Source organism: Dermacentor albipictus, chromosome 1 (genome assembly GCF_038994185.2).
Source record: "Dermacentor albipictus isolate Rhodes 1998 colony chromosome 1, USDA_Dalb.pri_finalv2, whole genome shotgun sequence".
In the NCBI taxonomy this organism is placed as follows: domain Eukaryota; kingdom Metazoa; phylum Arthropoda; class Arachnida; order Ixodida; family Ixodidae; genus Dermacentor; species Dermacentor albipictus.
Genome location: NC_091821.1, coordinates 381,235,183 through 381,257,427, shown reverse-complemented (window position 1 = coordinate 381,257,427; position 22,245 = coordinate 381,235,183). Strand labels below are relative to the sequence as shown.

Genomic DNA, 22,245 nt, shown 5'->3' with positions numbered 1-22,245 from the left:
AAAAAATTTGGCAGATACCTCCATTAAATTTGTCCAGGTGTTGCAGGTATGTCTGTCCCATTTGTACAATGCAACGCTGACTCATCCCTTGTTATGTTGTTGAACTTCATGAAGGCATTTGAAGTGGACTCTGGCACACGAGCGAAGGATTTCTGCCTAAACATCAGCCAACGATTGAACTTGCGGACTGCTGAGGGATTCAGTTTATTTGTAAAGATTGCTGACAAGGGTATGTATGCATCCCACTCTCATTGCTATGGCAGTATAGTTGCTTGGGTAGATGTGTTGTTCTCTGGAGAATGATAGTAAATCTAGTTAACATTTTAGTCACTTTGTTTTTAGTATCAAAATTGCCTATTGCATTTTTTTTTTGTAATGGCGGCCATGTTTCGTTATAGGCGAAACATGGTGCTCACAGTGCTCACCCATGAAAGATAAAATTGTGTCACCTAAAGTAATGTCAGGCTTTCCATTCCAAGTTGCTCATTTTAGCTTGTTTGCAATTTAATGCTCTTTCTCATCCCTTTTGTCCTCATCATTGTTGTTGTTATTAAGGTAGCTATTATCTCACAATGTTAGCCCTAATGATGTCAGAAAAGCTTTTGGGCATTAAATGCCTGCTATTGAAGTTCAAGCACGTCTTGGTTAGAGTACTGACAAAAACATGTTAAAATAAGAAATAATTCAAAAGGAGCTCTTCACTTCAAAAAGTTGTCTGTGTTAATACCACTCCGAGAGCTCACAATTTGTCATGAGGATGAACACATTTGTACTTGACACACCTCCATTTTTTTCTTATTGCATGTGTGTGTCCTGAACATAGGTGGGTTCATAGGTGGGCTTCATAGGTAGGCTTTTTGTTAATCCAGTACATGTACTTTTGTTCATTCTTCCATCAGTCATCAGTGTTCCAGAGGGTGACTTCTTTTTCGATTTCGTCCGGCATCTCACCGACTGGATTCGCAAGGCCAGGCCCACGAGAGATGGTGGGTCAATATATGCAGTTTTCTGTGCTTGTACCACCCAGTTGGCTTGTCTGGTTCATGTACAGTAATGTCTCGTTAGTACCTCATTTTTTTGGTGGGGCAACGATTCAATCTGAACTACACACAAAGTATCTTATAAGAGTCAAGTTATAATTTTAGCAGGCTAGCTATTAGCGAGCAGGAAGAGACTGTATAGTTCTGTAGCATGAGCATTCTCAAGCAATCTTGGCAAAATATGAATTGCCATGGTAATTTTGGTGGGTGGCGAGTATTCGTGTAAAAGACAGATACTCGCCATAGGCATCTAAGATAAAGTTTATGACAGTGAATATTTAAGAGCAAACAATAAAACTACATATACATGTACTCAACCTCTTATGAATGACACTGACTTTTGGCCTGTCAAAGAAATAGACCAACAGCAGAGAGGGAGCCAACCTGAGTATCTCATTATGCTGAAAGTAATAGTTTTCATATAATTCTCATGGAGATGCATGCTCAGTGCAATGTTTCTCGCACCTTTCTCAGACACCCATTTTTTACTCTAAGTTGCAACACAGTGTGCTTTCAGGCATGCTTGCGAATGTCGAGCATCATCCAGGGGCATGGTGGAACCACCGAGCACCACCAATCGAAAAGTGAGAGCACACCTCGTTGAAAACTCCCTAGCTCCCATCACTAAATGTGTTAACCATGAGCTGGGATCACTGTAGGCATAAAAAGGTCGCATTTAAAAGGGCTCTGCAATGCTTTCTAGAACTTGGTAAATAAACCTGCCTAGCCACTAGACAATGCTCGCATGAAAATCTGAGCCAAATACTATTCTAGCGCATGCAGCAAAGTGCCAACAACTTCACTGGAAAGACCACCTGCTCTTTCCGACGACTTCTTGTGCCTAATGTGGCATGGTGAAACACCAATAAGCATGACAGCTATTTCTGAATTTTTTTATGCGAAGCATATTACTAGAGCTCAACCCAGCTCCTCAGGCGTGGCGGTGTCGGCTTCAATACCACGTGACACTGTGACGTCACGACAGAGGAGAAACGGGGCTCCAATTCGCGCCGTCGCTCGCGGCGTCGCCTTCAAGGCTGACCACGTGACACCGTGACGTCACGACAGAGGAGAAACGGGGCTCCAACTCGCACCATCGCTCGCGGCGGCGTGGCGGTATATAAGCAGCTGCGTGCCTCTGCTAGACACTCACGAGGTGAGATGCCTCCTGGAGACAGAGCTGCTCGTTGGAATGAGAAGCGAAGGTTGCGGCCTGCTACAGAGACTGTTTCTAGGTGGCTTTGCTACGGCGCAGCGACTACGCGCCCCGCATCGGACGCGGTGAGCGTCGAGCAACGCAGCGTTCAGCGCGACAACGAAATGTGCACCTGAGCAAGCGCCGCACACCTGAGCCGACGCCGATGACACCGGCTTTTCTGCGACACGAGCTCCTTAACGCTGTCGCGTTAAAATAAAGGCTAGTATGCTTCGCATCCTGGGCTTAACCTTAGCTAAGCCACAGCCAGTTTTTTAGATGTCATGACAAACCTGTGCCCCCAACAGGACCAGAAATAAAGAAATTGCATCACTGTTAAGGTAGTAGCACCATATCCAGTGGCGAAAAACAATGCCATTTGGTTCTAAGACCGAGCAACATAACAGGCTGACCTCAGCGATCATGCCAACACCAAAGCTCAGTGTGATAAGCATTGCTTGATGTGGGCACAGTGGCACAGCTTCAAGCACAGTAGAAATGACGAAAAGGAGAGCCATGTACTTACGACAGGGGCAACATTTGATGCTGATAATTCTGCCTGCATGAGGCACATTCAGTTTTTATTTTTCTAGATTTGTGGTGTGATACCCTTTGATATTAGATGTAAGGGATTCTACATCTTTCTTAAAATATGTTGCAGGGTCCTTTTAAGGACATATCCATGCCAATGTGAAAATAATTTAGTAAGCAAGGCAGTCTTCTTTTTCTTCTTTTCATTCTGAGCACGGATGTGGCTGCGGCTGCCTGAGAGGTGTTGGTGCTTGGTGGTGGTTGGGCAGGTCTCTCAATTCTGGACTTGTTGGAGAAACTCCTGATCTGACTTGTTTTCATGGTAAACGCAACTGGATGCCATGAAAAAAGAAAGCCATGGATGTTCTCATACTACTCACAAATACTTGGGAAAAACGAGACATTACTGTACAGAAATGACATGTAGCATGCGGTGCTGTGAGGGATAATGATTTTCCCACATGTGCTCTTGGTTTACTACATACTACCATTTTTTTATTGTTGATATAACAAGGTACCCACACATACATGCTGGCATTGCACTGAGATTACCATTTCTCTGCTTATGGGAAACACACTACTGCTTATGGACGAGGACACAGAGACCAGGTGTGATCAAGAAAAAACCAAGGAAAGCCTCAGGCGACAGCCTGCGTTTTGACAGAGGGGCTTTCCTTCGTCAGAGCGCTGACGAAAACAATTCCCCTTATCAAAACATGGGAGTAGAGTTATCAGTGAAAAACTCTGTCCACCTGTGCACCCATTGTCTTCCTTAGAGACTAAATCTGAATAGAATTTTTTATCTAACTCTAGTCCCTGCATAAGTGTAGTGTGTCTCCAATCAAGATAAATTGATAACTTGCATTCTTATGAGTCAGTGCTGGTGGTAATAGCCTTTTCATAATTTGCGACTTCCTGGAATGAATCACAAGTTGGTTGACCACGGCAGAAGCTCTTTATTGTGGTGCCACACAGTGGTGCTGCAGGTTTGACAGCCTTTAAAGTTGGTAGAAATCAGCTTTCTCTCTTTCTGTGAAGCTTGAGTGTGCAGTGTCTGATTGTATAGAAATCAGCATTTTTGTGCGCTACCTCATAATATGCAGTGCCCCATCTCATTGAAGCAAATTGCTACAAGAAAGCTAGTGGGCATACTATCTACAGATACATTTCTTTCATTTACTGTTCTTCATTCCGATTCTGTGGATCGACAGATAAAATTGATTATTAACAGAGTTCTACATATCAGATAAGTGTTGCCGCTGCATCACAATATGGCAAGCATTCCTGCAACGGCTTTGATAACGGCAGCATATGTGGGACACTTTGGCTAAGAACACGTGCTTGGAAAATAACCTAGTTGAACTGAACTGAGCAATAATTTATTAAATATTTTCCATTTCTTTTCTGCTTTGAGATGAAAGAAATCTTCGCTTTGCCAATGCCTTTGCCTTAATTATGGTCAGAAGTCATATCCAGCACGCAAGTGTAGTTCCATATTTGCATAAAATCGCAAAATCGGAGCTTACCTCAGGTACACAGGTGCAACGTTTTTCTTAGTTTCCTAGGGAAACTAAGAATTGCTTGTCCGATTAGATACTGTGGCTATTGTGTATGCAGCCTAAAATTTGTCCTTAGGGGCAGATAATTTTGCCGTTTTGTGCATGTGTGCTTATTTCTTCACTCTGCCAATTTTATTCTGACAGTTGCACTGTAGAGACATGGTGTAATAACTCCCTTGCTTACAGGCGTTTCATAGCTGCCATCATCCTTAGTATTAAAATTCACCATAAGTGAAATGTGCTATAAACTAGTTTCATTCTGGCTACAGGATCTATACCTCAGTTCACATACCAAGTGTTCTTCATGAAGAAGCTTTGGACCAACACCATACCTGGGAAGGACAAGAATGCAGACATCATCTTCCACTTCCACCAGGTAGCCAGGCTCTCAATGTCCTCACTTGTTTACATTGTCCTTATATTTGATTTAATGCATTGGAGTTGAGCATCTTCCATGTGTACAAAACGCAGTACCTCTTAAGTGGTTTCTGTTGAACTGTTATATCGGCTGGTATCACATACCAGTCAGTAAAGTATGTTGGCCGTCCCCTAAAATATCAGTTCAAGTCCTCATGACCAAGCAAGGGACGACAACTCATTCTTAAGTAATTATCACCATAGCTTCCTGTTGTAGCAAGAACTGAACCTTTATTTTGACAAGTTCCCAAAATTGAGAAATGATATATCAAGGGCCTGTCCCTGTATTTGAATGAAGCAGCTGCGCAGCAAGCCCTCAAGTGCGCCCTGTGACTGCTGTCCCTTTTCCTATGTGAGCAAGCACTTTAACATTTTGTTTCGTCTCGGAAGATTCCTATGCTTACATTTACATAAACCCAGTGCAAGCAGGTTGAGTCAAGAATCGGCCTACTCCATGCAGTAGGGCTGACTCAGCCCAACCGGCTAGCGTTTGCATGAACAGGCATATTCCAGCCCGACAATATGACTCGACCCGCTTCTGTCGGGTTCATGAAAACGCCCTGTAGGATGGTCACAGCATTGAAGAGGAGTGCTAACTAGTTAGTTACAAGCAATTTCTAAGTATTTTTCAGTTAAGTTTTGAAGAGATTTCATGATATGGCTGGCAGTTTTCTGCACATGCCAATTGGCCATGATGTTGTGTAATCCTTTCAACTGACAATGATCAATTCAATCAATTATCTCTCCAGATTTGGGATGTGACATTCACAAACCAATACTTACCCATTCTTTCTTTTTGCAATATCTATAAATTTGAAGTGGCCACTTGCTCACCTATATTTGCCACCTGCTCAAGTAACATTGGCTGTTTGATGCTAGTATCCTTGCGCTTCACTTCTTCACCAGTAGCCTGTAGAAGTGATAACAATTTTATCTTGATTGGTTGCCTGTTTGCTAAAATTAGACTTTCTGGAAGCATTCTTAGATATTGTACTACAGTGTCAGATTCCTCGTACATTGTCCTACATAATGCGATGGAATGCATAAATAAAGAGAAAATTATTTGAACCCTGTAGGAAAATAAGAGCTTAACTTAGATTACAACAAAAGAAAGAGAGAAACACAAGTGATCATTGTGGCCAAGTTTTGTTAGGAGTTGGCACAAATCTTTAAACAAAGTTGTCCTTGTCCTTTTCTAATCGTTTAAGCTGCACTTTCTTGTTTTGCAAGTATGAACCAGCTAGTCAAACAGCATATGTTAACAAAAGAGACTTGAGGTGTATTATATGTGCAGAAGATAATAGAAAGTGACTGACTTGGAGCACAGAGCTACGGTGTTATAACAATATGGCAAGATCACTGCCGAGCACCTCTTTAGTACTTAAAGGTCGCCTAGCAATTGCTTTTCACGCAGGATACCTGAGTGTGAACCTGTGGCTATTTTTCATGCTTGTATGGGTTGAAAGCGTTTAGTGATAGCCTCAAAGAGATGTCACTCTGCCACCAAGCAACAAGTGCTGAACTAGCATGTCAGTCTTGGAAGTCGTCTGTACAGCCCTGCACAGTACTGAACAATTGCTTTAGCTTAGATATTTATCCATATGTGCAGCCCTTAATTAAACTTTCTATGTTGCACAGTAATAACCGGCGCATCATTGGTTGGCTCTTGTATTCAAAGCTTTGCATGCCTTTTTCGTCTTCCAGGAACTGCCCAAGTTGCTTCGTGGCTACCACAAGTGCACCAAGGAAGAGGCAGCCAAGCTCGCTGCACTTATATACAGGGTTCGATATGGGGAGAGCAAGGTGGAACTGCAGGCTGTCCCGTAAGTGACCTATCTGCATCCTGTCATTAACAGGAAGCTTTAGCTTGGGCCCAACTCCGATGCGGCCTATTCAAATACATGTAAAACGCAAAAACATTTTTCTGTGATAACCCCTGCGCCGAATTTAATGAAATTTTTTGCAGTTGAGAGAGAAAGTTACATTCTAGTGGCTGTTGGAAGCAGAATTTCAATTTATCTCCTGCATTTTGTTAAAAGGATTTTCAAAAATTCGAGAGCTTGAAAAAAAATAGAAGCATGAAGTTTACAAATTCATAGCTCTGCATCAAGAACAGATATCATGGTTCTGTAAACGGCACCCATTATATCATTGAAAGCGGACAAATTCGGTATGTGATATTATATCTTACGTGAATTTGTTACTTTGTGTACAAGGGTTCTGCAAAAGCTGTATTTCCATATTACTGAATTTCTTTAGATTCATATGTAACATATCAATTTTGTCCGCTTTAGATGTACTGTTAGATGCAATTCACAGAATTGTATTATCATCTTTAGTTGCTGAGTTACAGAGTTGTAAACTTGATAGTTTGTTTTCAGAAAATTTTTTATATTTGAAAATTTTTAATGAAAGCTTGACAACCTAAATCGAAAATTCAAAACCAACAGTCACTAGATTTTAAGTTGTTCTTTTAAATGCGGCAAACGTCGTCAAATTTAGTGCAGTGGTTGCCAAGGAAAGGAGCACTCGAACTAAAGCTTCCTCTTCAGATCATCTGCTTCCGAACATGAAGTTGCAGCTTTGGTTCCCAGCTACAGTTGCCGTATTCTATTCGAGGCACAATGCAAAAACGCTCATTGTATGTTTAAGCGCATGTTAAACAACCTCAGGCGACCAATCCCGCCACTACAATCCATATCATAGCCAATTCATTGCTTTGGGACGTCAAATGCCAGAATTTGATTTGATTTGATTTGACTTAATTATTGAGACAGATCAGGAAGGGAGGGATGGATTAAGAAAGGTGATGAAATACTCTTGGTTCACTCAAAGTTGAAGTTTGGCTAGTCAGTCTCAAAAGGCAGGCGGGTTAGCAGAAAGTGGGCAAACTCAGTCCGAGGAACAGATAAGGCAACTCAGATGTTTTGCTTTCTTGACACAAGCAGGCACCAGTCATGACAATATACCACTTTTTGCTCGTATTTTACTGTTTTATAGAACCCTGTGCTGGCCTAAACAAAAGCACCCACATAATGTTTCACTCGAGTGCTAGGTTTGTGCAGTACAAGTGAACAGGAAAAGAAGGAACACAAAACTATGCAGAAAGTGCCTGTCCACATTCTGTTGTGTTCCTTCGACTCCTGTTTCTTTGCACTGCACAAACTTGAGTGAATTCTCATAAAGTGTGTATCTTGCACCGTGTTTGTCACATCTGCAAGCAATGCACCTGTTGTCCAATATCTGTTTTGTGACAGCCCTTAGCAACTGCTCCATCCTTGTATTTCAAGGCCCATGAATTTGGTTTGATTTGATTCAGAGAGACTAAAGGAGGTGCTTTGTTTTCATACTGTATAAATATTCATAGTGCTTTATTTGCCCTCGTCTCTCAGTTTTTCATTTTGCTTTCCACTATATTTTTCTGCCAGGTCTATGCTCAGAGAGCTTGTTCCCGCTGACATGATCAAGGCACAAAGTGCTAATGACTGGAAACGGGTATGCAAGCGCCATTTGCAAACACTTTCTGTCAACTTGCGACTTAACTGTTCACACTTTTCATAATCTGACTATTTCATCACTCCAGGCAATTGTAGCTGCTTATAACCAGGATGCAGGCACATCACAAGAAGATGCCAAGATTATGTTCTTGAAGATCATCTACAAATGGCCAACGTTTGGCTCAGCATTCTTTGAAGTCAAGGTAGGCAGCACCTCCTGTATTTCTCCCACGTAATTTACCACCTTACATAGCTACTCTGCGTCAGTGTTAACCCTGTAATGCCCAACATATTACTTTTGCTGCGCTGAGTTTGACACCTTGAAATTCTGATATTTAAGCTCAAGAAACTAAATGCATAGCCTATAGTAGCGTTCTTGATATGCTTGAGCGTATTTTCGGTTGTGCATAGTTCAGCTAACCAAATATTAATTAACTAGACTAATGAATTTCTCAATCAAAAAGACATTTTATTGCTTCTTGTACAAATGTAATCTTCATAGCCAGAAATAAAGATCATCTAATTACTCTAATTATCCTGAATGTGGAATGGTGCTGGAGCTTTAAAGGGTTAAATCCTTCAGTTACTGACTGCATGTAGCACCTAAGAGCTTTGTGCATACATAATGCCTGTATTATATATTTATTTATATGTGTACCCATGCTGATGTAATGTGGACATACAGCACATGAGAAAATCACATTTATAATTTTTTAACAGCAAATTGCATCAGTTATGAGAAATTAACTTTTGCTGCTGTGCTTCACTGTTTTGAAAAAACATGTGCTGACTTGAACCAAACCAAGTGCCATGCTCAGTTGAGAGTGCATAATATTAATGTCTAAAGCTAGCTTATGCTTTAGTCACCCGTGATTAAAGACCTCTTTTTAAACCAATGCTTGTTGGACTTTGATCTGTGGAACTTGGTGGATCTTCAAGACTGTTCAAGGAGTCTGCAAAAGCCACCTAGAGATATGCCATTCATGCCGGCAAATATCCGAAACAATGTCACGTTCTCTAACATTCATTCTGCTTTTCTGCCTACTGTTGATGAAGCGGAATTGTGGGATATTATACGATCCATGAGTTTAACAAAATCTCCAGGTTTTGATAAAATTAGGGTAAGAGATATAGCTGTGAACTTCGATGTGCTCAAATCAACACTACTTTACATCCTAAATGAAACATTAAAAACCGGTCAGATACATGAAAACATGAAAGTTAGCATTGTGAGACCTCTTTATAAGAAAGGATCTCGAAAACTTTACGAGAATTACCGACCAATTTCAATTCTTTCGTCTTTGGCAAGCATATTGGAAAAAGTAGTCTATATTAATATGGCCTCATTTTGTGAAAAGTTTAGCCTTATTAACCCAGCGCAGTTTGGCTTTCGCTCGGGACAGAGTACTGTGAGTCTTTTGGAAGATTTTAATGACTATATCTGTAACGAAATCGATAAAAACAATGTTGTTTTGACTCTTTTTATTGATTTACAACGAGCATTTGACACATTAGATCATGAACAGTTACTATCAAAACTAAGCAGGTGTGGTTTCAGAGGCCCGTATTACTCATTTTTTAAAAATTATTTAACAGGCAGACAACAGTGTGTCCGTGTGGCGGAGTCCTATAGTTCTTTGTTGCATGTTAAATCAGGGGTACCGCAAGGGTCCGTATTGGGACCGCTTTTGTTTAACATTTACATGAATGATCTTGCTTGCTTACCACTAAAATCAAAAATTTATTTATACGCTGATGACACGGCTTTGGTTGTATCAAATAAATTTTCAAACGAAGCCGCTAGAGTGTTACAGTATGATGTCTGTAAACTACTTGGTTGGTTCATTAATAGCAAAATGTTCATTAATAAATCGAAGACTAATATGATATGGTTTCACAGCCCATATAAAGCAGTCGCGGATATTTCCCCTGTTTATCTCCACACCTGTGACTGCCTTGCATGCTCATGTCCTCCGGTAGCTCTGGTAAATAGCACGAAATACCTGGGACTACACTTCGACGACACATTGTCATGGAATATCCACATTGAAGAGCTCGCAAGGCGCTTACGTGCTGTGTGCGCTCATTTGTATGCCCCAAAATCTTTCTGTGATGTAAATATTCGTAAAATGGTTTACAAGGCACTTGGGTAATCGATCATAAAGTACAGAATAACAATTTATGGCTTTGCTTCTTCAAGTAGACTTAAGATAATTAACCGCATCCTAAAAAAAATTGCCTACAGCCTCTCGTATCGCACACTTGGTCACGGGGAAGATATCTTGCTGAGCATGTACCAGTCAGGCATGTTGTTTGTCGAGCAACAAGTTTTGTTCGACGTCATGTGTAAAAGTTATTTTTCTACTAAATTCAAAAACTTGAACGTGAAATCTCGCAGCTTACGTCAGACACAAAAATATGTGGTACCTCGTGTGTACACAAACTACGGCAAGAGAACTCGTGCTTTCTACGTGCCGGCTAATTTCAATAAATTGAATGAGAATGATATCGCGGGAACATTTAAACAAATAAAATCACATTTAAGGTCATGTGTGATAAGTAATGCCCACATTCTTTGAAGTTTTCTTCGGGATTTGGAGCATGCGAACCTGATTGCGAACTCATCTCAAATGTCAATGTGTATTGTTTTTTTCCCTGTGGATGCAATGTTATCTTTTGTGCAAATAATATCTTTTGTTCACTTTTGCAATATCATTTTTTTCCTATATTCTTTTTATTAATTTATTTGTACACATATCAGTACTACCAGCTGACTGCCCAGCCTCGCACACAAGCAATGTTGCTTATGCGGGCTGGATCTGTAACCTTGACATGACTGGATGTAATAAAGATTATTATTATTATTATTATTATTATTATTATTATTATTATTATTATTATTATTATTATTATTATTATTATTATTATTATTATTATTATTATAAACACCATTCAATCAAAAGAGGTGTCCTGGTGACGCATTTGTGATGGCCTATGTGAAGCGGAGACCTCTGCATTGATTCATACCATATTGAAGACGGATGGTGTTGAACCAGAATTTAAGATATCTACTGTGTGCAATGTGGCCTTATATTAGCATCCTCCTTTCCTACATTCAGCACAACCTCTTTAATTGATAGTAGACTGAGTGACAAGTAAAGCAAATAAGCATAATTCTGATAGTAGGAAATGCAACATGTTTTTATTTGTTGTGGATTTAATTTGATGCTCAAGAGGCTCTCTGCAGGTCAAAGGGCCCATAACAGCTAAGTGTATGAGAAACACTGGTTTCAACAAAAGGGTTCTGATGCATGCTTTTAGGTTGTGAAATGCGAGGTAATAGTTCTAACTAAATTAAAATTTTGGTAAAGTTGAGTGAACAATTGATTTAGCATGTGTTCTATCTCGCAGCAAACTACGGAGCCAAGTTACCCAGAGCAGCTGTTGATTGCCATTAACAAGCAGGGAGTGAGTTTGATTCATCCAGTGTCCAAGGTAAGTCAGTGGGTGCTGCACATGCTACTGATAATTAATGGTGAACATGCATGTTGAAGTTTGCGAGCAAGAAATTTCAGACAGCTGGTCTTCACGTAGTGTGTATGAGAGAAGCAGTTGTGCAGAAGTCGTTCCCAGCACATAATGTGCATCTCTCTAAGTGAGTGTGCAACACTTAATGCTTTTGTTTTCTTTGGGGGCGTGGGAAATGAAACAGGATATCCTAGTCACCCACCCATTCACACGCATCTCCAATTGGAGCAGCGGGAACACTTACTTCCACATGACCATTGGCAACCTGGTGCGTGGCAACAAGCTGCTTTGCGAGACACCCCTTGTGAGTGCTTACTCTTCGTTGTATTTTCAATGTTTGCGATAATGTGTGTGCCTTGAGGAGTGGCTAATAAATGTACAAAAGTTGTCATGAAATTAAGTTTTAGTTAAATGTACAAAAATATCCCTTAAATTGTGAAAATTGCTGCAGAAACTAAAATATACTCATTCCAAATATTTTACGCCTTCTGATGTTTGCATGCTCAGACATAACTTTCTACGAAATTACGGCTATTGCAAAGCAATACAGTGGTTATTTTGAATTAGTCTGCCAGCAAAGATGCGTGGTGCCAATTAATTCAGTCAGAACTCAAGAGTTCTGGTTTGCCTGGTATGTTCTCACTGCATTTTAAGACTGCCTGATCTAAACAAAGCTTGCAAGCAAAAGAATGGTATAAATTATGGTTGCTTCCTCTTCCAATAGTGACTGAAAAGAATGTTCATAAGGCACTGCTTAACTAAAAACTTTCACATAAGTGTTTCGACCCCACAAAGTCCAAACATATTTGCACACCAAAGAAAACATAGCAGTACTAACATATAATAGTAATATAACATGTTTCATTTTCTGAAAACTTGCAGTTTTTGCCAATTTTTCATTAAAAATTGACGGCATAATTCGAAAATTCGAAACGAACAGTCACCAGATTTTAAGGTTTTCTTTTAACTGCAACAAACCTCGTCAGATTTGGTGCTGTGGTTGCCGAGAAAAACGAATTATCCTTTTACATGTATTTAGATAGGAGCACTCGAGCTAAAGCTTCCTCTTGCGCTGAACGCGGTAGTATTCAAATATCTCTAACTGCTTCGCACGCTTTCTTGCAACTTCAGTGTATGTATCCGTAATGTTTACCGGGAAACGCTGGTGGCGAACGCTATGCACGAACGCGGACTTTCTGGTAAAAACGCGACCTGTTGCGTGGGCCGCGATGCGGCGGAGGCGAGCACCATCTGGAAGTCTTGCAAAGAATTGGTCGCGCCTTTCCGTGGCCTCCGACATTTGCGCGCAAATCTCGGACGCCGTGGCCGGTCTATGAATGATAGAAACGCCGGAAAAGAGGTTTGAGTTTTCGTTTAACAGAATTGTTTTCTCGTATATTCAAATTACAATACGACGCTATCATGTCTGTAGGTTGTGTGCAAGTCGTACTTAACGATTTTTCTACGTATTTTAGCTTGAGAAATTCAATTATTTCAGTAACTTCCTTGCACCACACGGAGGGCGTGCGTATGGGTGGTTCGGTTTTTTGCCGAGACGACATCCAATGCCGGACGCCGACGCCGTATTTTCTGCGACACGGGTACCTTAACGCTATCGCGTTAAAGAAGAAAAAAAAGTGCACACTCGCTGTTCGCAAAACCGTGCGCCTTGCTGTTGATAGGCTGGCTTACCCGCAAAGTTCAGGCGTTTAGTGGCTAAGTGTGCTTTACAGGCGAGATTTCGCTAGCAGCACGAAATCATCGCAAAATTCAGCATAAGATCGTCCCAATATTCCTTTTGAGGTAGAAACAAATGCTAAGAACCGTGTTTGCCCCCGCATAACCAGCAATATGTTCGATTTGATTCGGATATTCGTATCCAACCGAATCTTCAAACATTTTCAAATATCTATTTTTCGAATCAAATATGAATATTAAAAGCGTAATATTCGAACTTTTCGAATATTTGCGCGCCCCTCCTTGGAAGCCAAGATTAAACGAGTGCAAAGTGCTACTGAAGAGTCACAATAAAACAGCTGGAGAGCTGGTAGAAGCATATTGTATCAAGAAAAGCTGAGAAATGTTTATTAGTGATACATTGGTGTTCCTGCTCGAGAGTGAAATGTACGTTCTAGAGTCTTGTCTTTAAGCACGTGTCGATTTCAGTGGGTCTTTTTGTGCATGAGTAAAAATGGATGTATATAAGAGGCCATCACCAAATAAATCTTGTTGACAGTACAGCGCTCATCCCACCCTCTTTCTTCAGCCGTGCTCCAAGTTGCACTCCTTTATATTTACTAAAATTAAAAGAACTCGTTGGTATTTGTTTCTGGCCATATAGAGTGCATTGGTACGAAGAAAACATTAAACGATACATTTTGTGGGGTTAAAGAAATGGCGGTGTACAAGTATTCAACGGTATGTGATAACTGCTGAATGATAAAACCGCCTCAGAGTTCTTTGCTAGCTTTTTCCGCACGTGCACGCATGAGTGTGTGCACCTGATCCGAAGTTCTACAGAAGGAAATAGAAATATGGTAGTTTGTTTGCTTGTTCATGAGGTTAGATCAGAGGTATGCTTTTCATCTTATTTTGTTTACCTTAGGATAACTAAATCCTGCCATAAAGCATTTGCAGATTGACACAAATTGACACAATTGACTTTCGTTACTTTTATGATTTTCCTCTAAGTTTATTTCTCAATTTGAATATGTTTCTGCCTTACAATCTGTGCTTTTTTTTCTTTTACACAGGGCTACAAAATGGATGACCTACTGACTTCATACATCAGCCTGCTGCTAACAAACATGAACAAACAAAGGACTCTCAGAGTGAAATAGTGAACTTTGAGTTGGCACGCCATTCAGTGTAGTAGCAGCGTTGTTGCCAAGCTGTTGATAAGCTGCCATGGGAATATTGTTTTGCATTTTTATATGCGTGCACACCGAAATGCTAGCATGCGTGACAACAGTTTAACAGAGGGTCAGGGTTTTCACTCATGCAAAACTTGATGGCAGGTTGTGCATTTTCTATTGCCTTGTGCCTGCTGTTATCCCTGTCGAAACAGCGTTTTGCTCCAACAGGCTGCCAACTGCGATGTCCGTCCAAGCAGGTGTGCAGAGCATAGCTCAGCTCATCTCCTTTAAGCAAGCAACACGAGTATGTTAGTGTGTACTTGTCAATATATATATATATACATACATAAGACTGTGCAGGAAGCACACAGTCCGTCTTCCCTACCCTGGTCGGTCCAGTACTGTTAATGAGTCTATACAAGGCAGCGGCATATGTGAAGATGAACTTCGGTTTTCACCACTTACACACACAGTATGCAGGGTTCTTTTTCTCTTCCTCCTCATTTGCTTTTACATCAAAGCCTTGGAAAGGCAGTCATTCCTGACCTGACAGCCTGTCGGTATTCTTTTTTATGAAAATGTGATGACATTTTATTTATCTCTTACGTAAGACCCAACCCCACTCATGACATTTTTGTGATCTTTGGCAGTGTAGGAATTTGTTGCATGCAAGTTGCAACTTTTCTTCACAGTGAAAATCAAAATTTTCAGCTAAGCTGCCTTTTTTTTTTTTTTACGTGTACTACTCAGAGTTGTGAACATAGAAGTCAGCAGAGAGTCTATGAGTGCTCTCCACTTACGGCAGCCAATATTTCCACTGTACAAAATATACTGCAATGAACATCTTTGCAGCACATTCCAGCGTGGAGGCTGTGGTAATGTCAAGTAATCACAAATTTCTGTAAATGACTGAACGTACATTCCAGACAATAAAAGCAAGAATAACAGACCATTGTCTTTGTTCCTTTATTTGATGTTTGCATATAAGTGACTGTGTGTAGAAGGTCACTTGGGCATGTACACAAAGCACTAATCACAAACGGAACACTTGATCCGCATTCAAGACTACAGTTTGTAGCTATTTTTGCTTGCGTATAGAAGGTAGCATGAGGCACATTCTTCAACACAAGAGCTACTCAATAAGTACCAGCAAAAGTTCAAACTTTCACTTGCTGCATATCATTGCTTGAATATCTGTTTGGTGTTCCCTTTAATGTTGGCGCACCCTGTACAACGCTAAAAAACTTTCTTGGATTTGGCTACAAGTAGGACAATGAGTTTCATCAGGTCAATACTACGAGGGACGATCCAAAATTAAGTTTCATAATTTATTTTCACACAGAAACTTTATTGGCAAAAAAAAAAAGATGTGCAACGACATTATGAACTACTGTATACACCTTGCACTGTTTTTTCACATAGTCGCCACTGACATTGAAATACTTGTTGTAGCATGCAATCAGTTTGAAGAAACCACTCTGGTAAAACTCTGTACCCTGTAATGCAAGGCCTGAGACATGACCTTTTCACCGTACACAATCTGTAGGCGTTCATGGATGCTGAACACACTAGTCCCACGTGCCCATTCATACCGGATAACAGCATGCACTTCTGCTGGCGACCAGGTCAACGCACGTCTGTTTGCCACTCCCTCTTCTTCGATGCTATGTGCATGCTTCATTCCTTCTGTCATTGAACCAGGAACGGGTGTGGATTCTTATGGCGGTTGTTTGTTTCACCTGGTGCTCCATCTTCTCTTTCAAGAAAATGACAAAACTTACTTTCGGAATGTCCCTCGTATGTTAAGTACGACAAACTTTCTTTACTTATATATGTTCAACACAGACGTCACAGAATCACAGTCTCCTTTGATCACATTAGTGTGCTTTGGCAATCTTGCTCTGATTGCTGCATGACAACTGTGCACATGCAGTTGAGCAAGCGGTCGCAAGAATCCTAAGCTAGCGTTATACTGAATATGGGCATAAAAAGTGTGACAAGGTTGCCTGTACAGTGTGTACAGTGGAACACAGGTACACTGAAGCACGATGTGTCGGAGTCTGCCAAAGTTTTTTTTCCACCATCGTCCATGTTTGTTGTGGTCACCGAAGCACTTCAGATAGGTGCGAATGCTTTGGTAGTGCGCAGTCCAATGCCGTTTTTCCATGACTGTCCTTCAGCAAAAGCAGACCTGGCGACTTCTGCAGAAGCATCCTGCAGACTTCCTCATGTCCATTTTCAGCAGCCTGTAGGACAGTCATAAACAAATCTATATTTTTGAAAATTATTATGAAGCTTCCCTGCCATAGCCAGTCATTTAACCACAATCAACATGAAAGCCATGTTGGAGAGGAACTCCAAATAAGTAATGCTTAGTACAGTGGAATCTAGATAAACGGAATCGCTTAAACAGAACGCTATCCTTATGGTCGGTTGGTTCTGAATTCACGCAACTGTATTCAGCTTTTGTCTCTCAGCAAATGGGACTCCTGATAAATTGAATGAATTTCCCTGGAGGTTCCATTTAGAGTCCACTGAACAGTAGAATCTCGGTAAACGAAAATAGATTAAACAGAACAACAACCTTATTATTATGTTTGGCATCAAGGCAATGCAAGAAAAAGCTTGTTAAACAAAAGCAACTTTTTTCCAACTCCAGGTAAACGGAACCAAATATTAGAAAATGACATTGATCAACCAATATTAGTAGCATCGCGATATGCATCGCTGTTTACACCTCTCCTGCCTTTCCTGGATTCCCTTCTCTGGTTTTCTCACCAGTTCTCCACTCTCTCATCAAGGTGGCTGTTGATGCTTTTTGTTGGTGCCATGATGAGTGGCTGGCTGTGGTGTTTTTGTAATGGCAATGTGGCGAGCTGAGAGTTTGCTTAGCATTTACTATAGCAACACGGAAATCCCCGTACAATCCACTCATGCTGGAGATGAAGATCAAAGTTGTCAATGACTTCAAGAGTGGTTTCTTTGCTTAAACGGCTATATTATTTCATTAAATGACTTTTTAATGTATTGTGCTGCTACCTCTAGCCAGCTGCTGCGGGCAGCTAGAATCTTTGTAAAAATGAGTTTTGTAGTTGAGTTTGCTACACCTATTACCTGCTGTTGGCAATAAAGTATCTGGCCCTTTCAAAAGAGCACCTTTTGTATCCTTGAGTGCAATCTCGGTAAGTGGAACTCCTTTTAAACTTTTTCCTGGTCCCTTGAGGTTCCATTTAGAGAGATTCCAATGTACCTAGCTTTGGAAATGTGATTGAAAGGCTCAAGATTATGCTTCAAGTTTGTTGCCTAGCAGCAGCAAACTTGCAGTTGAATGCATGCTCATAATTACATATGAAAAATTCTCATGTATCCTGGACACATTATGTAATAAGGATAAGATAATGTTAGAAGTCAACCATTTTAAATTTTATAACCCGACTTACTGGCGTCATCTGAAGAAAACTTCATTTAATTCTCCATTTCAAACACATCTGTCGGCGAGCAAAGAGAAGACAAATTTATGAAGTGCAACTGTAGTGCCTCCTTTGGCAGAGTGGACCAAATCCATGCCACAAAATGACCTGGCCTTAGACAAAAGTTGTTAGACAATGGCACAGAAAGGCCCATTGCAAATGCCATACATAGACACTTTCATAGAAAACAGCCTGTGTATATCTATAGCAAAGAAAGTGCTGAAGCACTTGTCAACCTATGAGGACAAAAGCATTAAAAATCTATTTCACAACCGATATCAAGAGTTTCAAAGCCAGTGGTGCATGAACTCATATATTGCAATGATGCACCTCATTTTTAATTCTCTTTTTGCCTTAGCCATTGGCTCGCACAAAGCTGCACCGCTTTAATCACCAGAATTTGCCATTCAGCACAACATAAAAATGGACAGAATCGCCGGAAAAGAATCCGTACGAATTGCATCCCCAGCATTCATTTCTTCCTTTTCAATGTGTAGTTATTTGTCCACATATCTTTACTTCATCTTTGCACCACAGTGTTCCTTTAGGCGCTTAGTTATTTTAATAATCATGCCACATTTTGTAACAGTGCAAGCAATAAGCAAGTACTTGCAAATAGAATGCAATTCCACTTTTATCATCAGAAATCAACCAGCATTCTGCATCTTTGCAAGAAAAGAAAAGCGAAGCAGCACAGTGTGGTGCCAAGGTAAAAGAGTAGGATGAGCGAGGTGCACATTCCACTACCTGGGAACATTAAGATTTCAGGACAAAATTTTCAGAGGAATTCTTGGAACCAGAGAATTTCAGAGGAGGCTCCGCACTTAAAAAAATAAATGTCTGTGGAACAGAGCTTTAGGTTGTAATACAGCCTCACAATGCACTCGACTTAAAGATTTTTGCAAATGGTCTAACCGATCGTTTTCCGAGCAAGTGGTCTGACAAACTCTTTTTCCATGAATAAAAATGAGATGGCGTCATCTTTGATCTATACTTGACGCATAACAAGGAAGAAAAAAAGCGTTGGAAAACATGGTAAAAAACCTTGTTACACACAGGGACCACTATGCATGGATAAGTTCAGTGAATATAAGCCTTGTTGTCCAACCATACTTTCTAGTGAGTGGTTCAGCCGTTCATGGAAGGTGTGCACTATTTTGCAAGTCTTATGTTATTTCTGGTCATTCAATCGAAAATTCATTGCTTTCAGGCACCCTACAAGTTTGTAGTCTCAATTTAGACAACACAAATTCTTATTTTTGGTTATGACCATGTTTTAAAGGGAATGAAACATGGTCATACCTAAAATAATAATAAGAAAATTTGCAGTGCATTAGTAATACACTAATATCTTTACATAACACTACAAGTGCATCTGATCATGTATTCTCTCGTTTTATTACTGCAATATGATGGTGCACTAGATGACTGAAAGCATTTGCAAGCCCCTAAGCTGGCCGGATGTTCAACTGCATATTGCATGCCCGTATCAAATGATATAAATAACTACCTTTACCGACGGACTCCACGCAAACTTTACATTTCACTTTGTTGGGGAATGACAATATTAAATATTCTGAGGTAATTTTTCTCAGATATTCATATTCGATTCCAGCAGGGAATTTCACTATTCAAGAACCCTAAAAATTTACAGTGGAGGAGTTTGTCCCAGGTGTTCAATCGAGTGTGTAGACTTTTTAAATCATGTATATTACATTTCTGCTTTGGCCTGCTAGAGGGTCAACTATGCAGTGACATTATTTCATTCCAAGTTATATTACTATTGCTGGTTTGTTGTTGGTTAGATAAACTTAAGATTAATTCCATAGATCATGTTTCATGCAGTCACGGCACCTAAATAAATATTAGGTGCTACACAGATGAATAGGTACAGACAAGTGCCATCAGCTGAACAGCTAGCTATCATTCGTGACTGGCTGCATAGTTGCCTTCAAGATGCTGTATTCAGATGGCAAGTAGTGCACTGTCACACACACTGCTTCTATAACATGCTAACTATGAATTCCAGTACACATAAGCATGCTTTAGGTTGCACAGTAAGCGTATCTTCACCTTATGCAGGGCTGTTTTCCCATCACTGTCTACCAAGGTGCAGTCTGCACCTTTGTTGAGAAGTAAACACACACATTTCAGGTGCCCATGGTAAGACGCACGGTGTAGGGCAGTGGCACCTCCATTGGTCTGTACGTTCGGTCGGGCGCCACGACTGAGTAGCAGCTCAACAATATCAGAATGCCCATGCCTGCAAGCATAAATCTGTAAAAGTGATGACACCAAGTTTATTTCCAAGAATAAATGTTACACAAAAGTCCGGCACTCTCTTTTGTACAACACATGAAAACTAGAAGGCACATGGTTCTCAGTTCACATACAAAACACTGGCACGAAATGAACAGGCAATTGTATTTTGACGCAAAATAATCAGCAAATCATCTTTCTATTCGACAACAATGAAGGGTCTTGCACTCAAAGAAACTATGGAAAACCTGAAAATTTGAACTGAATTTATAGATTACTTGTAAGAACTCTTGCTTGAAAGCGAGATGGCCAGCACGGCACCTGTAGGTTTCAATTCAAGAGAATGCAAAATAATCTCAACAGGTAATGTATGCACTGCACTTTCCAATTAACAGGCTTCACTGATACAGTGAAGGTGATGGAGTGCCACAACAGAATCGTCAACTTGAAGTCGACACTGTGCCCTGTGTCGTTAATCTATTGTTTCACCTTTGTGACACATTAGTGACATGATGTACGCCCTAATGGAGGACTCCGGATTAATTTTGAGCACCAGGCGATCTTTAACGTACCCCGAATGTACGGGGGCACGTTTCGTCCCATGCATATCGCCCCCATCGAAATGCGGCCGCCACACCCGAACTTGATCCAATACTAATCTAGGTGGCATTGTTTGATCCCGCGACCTCGTGCTTAACAGCGCAACACCATAGCCGCTAAGCCACTGCGGCGGGTCAATATGCAAACAAAACCATACTTTTCAGCCTGTCATGCACAGCGTACATGACGGACTGTGCCAGTCTCAAAGAAATGGTGCATCAGATTGGTCATTCATGCCACGCACGCCGTAAGTTTTATACTTCGGCGACATTAGACGTACTAGCTGGATAATGTTTATAATTTTCTTTAATTTACTTCTGGTACCATTTAGCGAAACTATTTAGCAAATATAAAGTTTCCTTCAATCACTCCAGTCTGCATTACTTAAATATGAGCAAGTGTTAATACTTGCGTTGCTGTTCCTAGTACACAAGGAAGTAAAATTCGGAGGGCCCAAAATTTATAAGATTAAGGCAAGAAAGAATTTGAGCCAATCAGCGCAACTTCTCAAACCTGTGTCACTGTGTCAAACCTGTCACTTTGTTGATGAGGCTCAGATGGAGCCAGACAGCAAATGTGAACTCGTCAAAATCGCTTCATAAATCACCGTGTAACTTACAAGTGCACTGTAGCCGTAAGTGTCCACCTGATCAGGGTTATTGCCTTTTTGAAGAAGTGACTCGACCTTCTTGTAGTTCCCATCAGAGGCTAAAAAAAGATGTAAACTGAGTTACGTGTTTAGTCCCCTAACGGCATCATACCTACCTGCGCCGAGTAGTCCCCTGCTGAAATCTAGTTCTTCCAATGTTTGGTGAACTGACGGCGCCGCTGAACCATGCGAGCAGTCGTGCGGACAGTGCATATTGGCAACTTGTAGGGCAGTACGAAGTAGTGAGCTTCTATCGGTTTCAAAATATTCTCACGATCGCAGATGAAACAGTCCGAAACAAACTCAGACTCGGCTAGATGGCCATCGCAATTGTTGACTCTCGAATGACGATGATGATAGAATGACGCGTTATCCACTTTACAAAACGTACAATTAAATATATAAAGAAAGCGTAGACTGAATACTTATACCCTATTAGAGCACTAGAACCGACTTTTTGCTCTTTTGTTTTGCTCTCGAGACTGACAGGCTTTCAAGGGCATCTATTCATTGCGATTCTAGCGCCAAATTTGAATTGGCTATATTATCCGCTGGTGTACGAAAAGCATGGCCTCCGAAATTTACCGCGGTGCGCGCGTTGCGCGCGCGCGGGTGTAAATCTCGGAGGCCATGCGGAAAACATAA

The 22,245-nt window shown here is 40.8% G+C and overlaps 2 protein-coding genes across 3 annotated transcripts in view; one reads left to right on the top strand and one right to left on the bottom strand.

Annotated features, from left to right (window-relative positions):
• ck (myosin-VIIa ck) overlaps positions 1-15,572 on the top strand; it is a 173,514-nt gene extending 157,942 nt beyond the window's left edge. For both annotated transcript variants that reach the window (XM_065429765.1, XM_065429764.1), the window contains exons 39-47: positions 115-229; positions 900-986; positions 4,595-4,701; positions 6,447-6,565; positions 8,171-8,237; positions 8,326-8,442; positions 11,651-11,734; positions 11,952-12,071; positions 14,521-15,572. In XM_065429765.1, coding sequence (XP_065285837.1) covers positions 115-229; positions 900-986; positions 4,595-4,701; positions 6,447-6,565; positions 8,171-8,237; positions 8,326-8,442; positions 11,651-11,734; positions 11,952-12,071; positions 14,521-14,607 — 903 coding nt within the window. In that variant the 3' untranslated portion in view covers positions 14,608-15,572. The remainder of the gene's footprint in view (positions 1-114; positions 230-899; positions 987-4,594; positions 4,702-6,446; positions 6,566-8,170; positions 8,238-8,325; positions 8,443-11,650; positions 11,735-11,951; positions 12,072-14,520) is intronic.
• Positions 15,573-15,936: 364 nt separating this feature from the next.
• LOC135900305 (ankyrin repeat domain-containing protein 39-like) lies at positions 15,937-21,949 on the bottom strand. The gene is made up of 4 exons (XM_065429771.2): positions 21,717-21,949; positions 21,571-21,659; positions 20,166-20,369; positions 15,937-16,868 (listed from the first exon to the last, which is right to left on the bottom strand). The coding sequence occupies exons 1-4, from the start codon at positions 21,811-21,813 to the stop codon at positions 16,725-16,727; spliced, it is 534 nt and encodes a 177-aa protein (XP_065285843.1). The 5' UTR covers positions 21,814-21,949; the 3' UTR covers positions 15,937-16,724.
• Between the last annotated feature and the right edge of the window lie 296 nt (positions 21,950-22,245).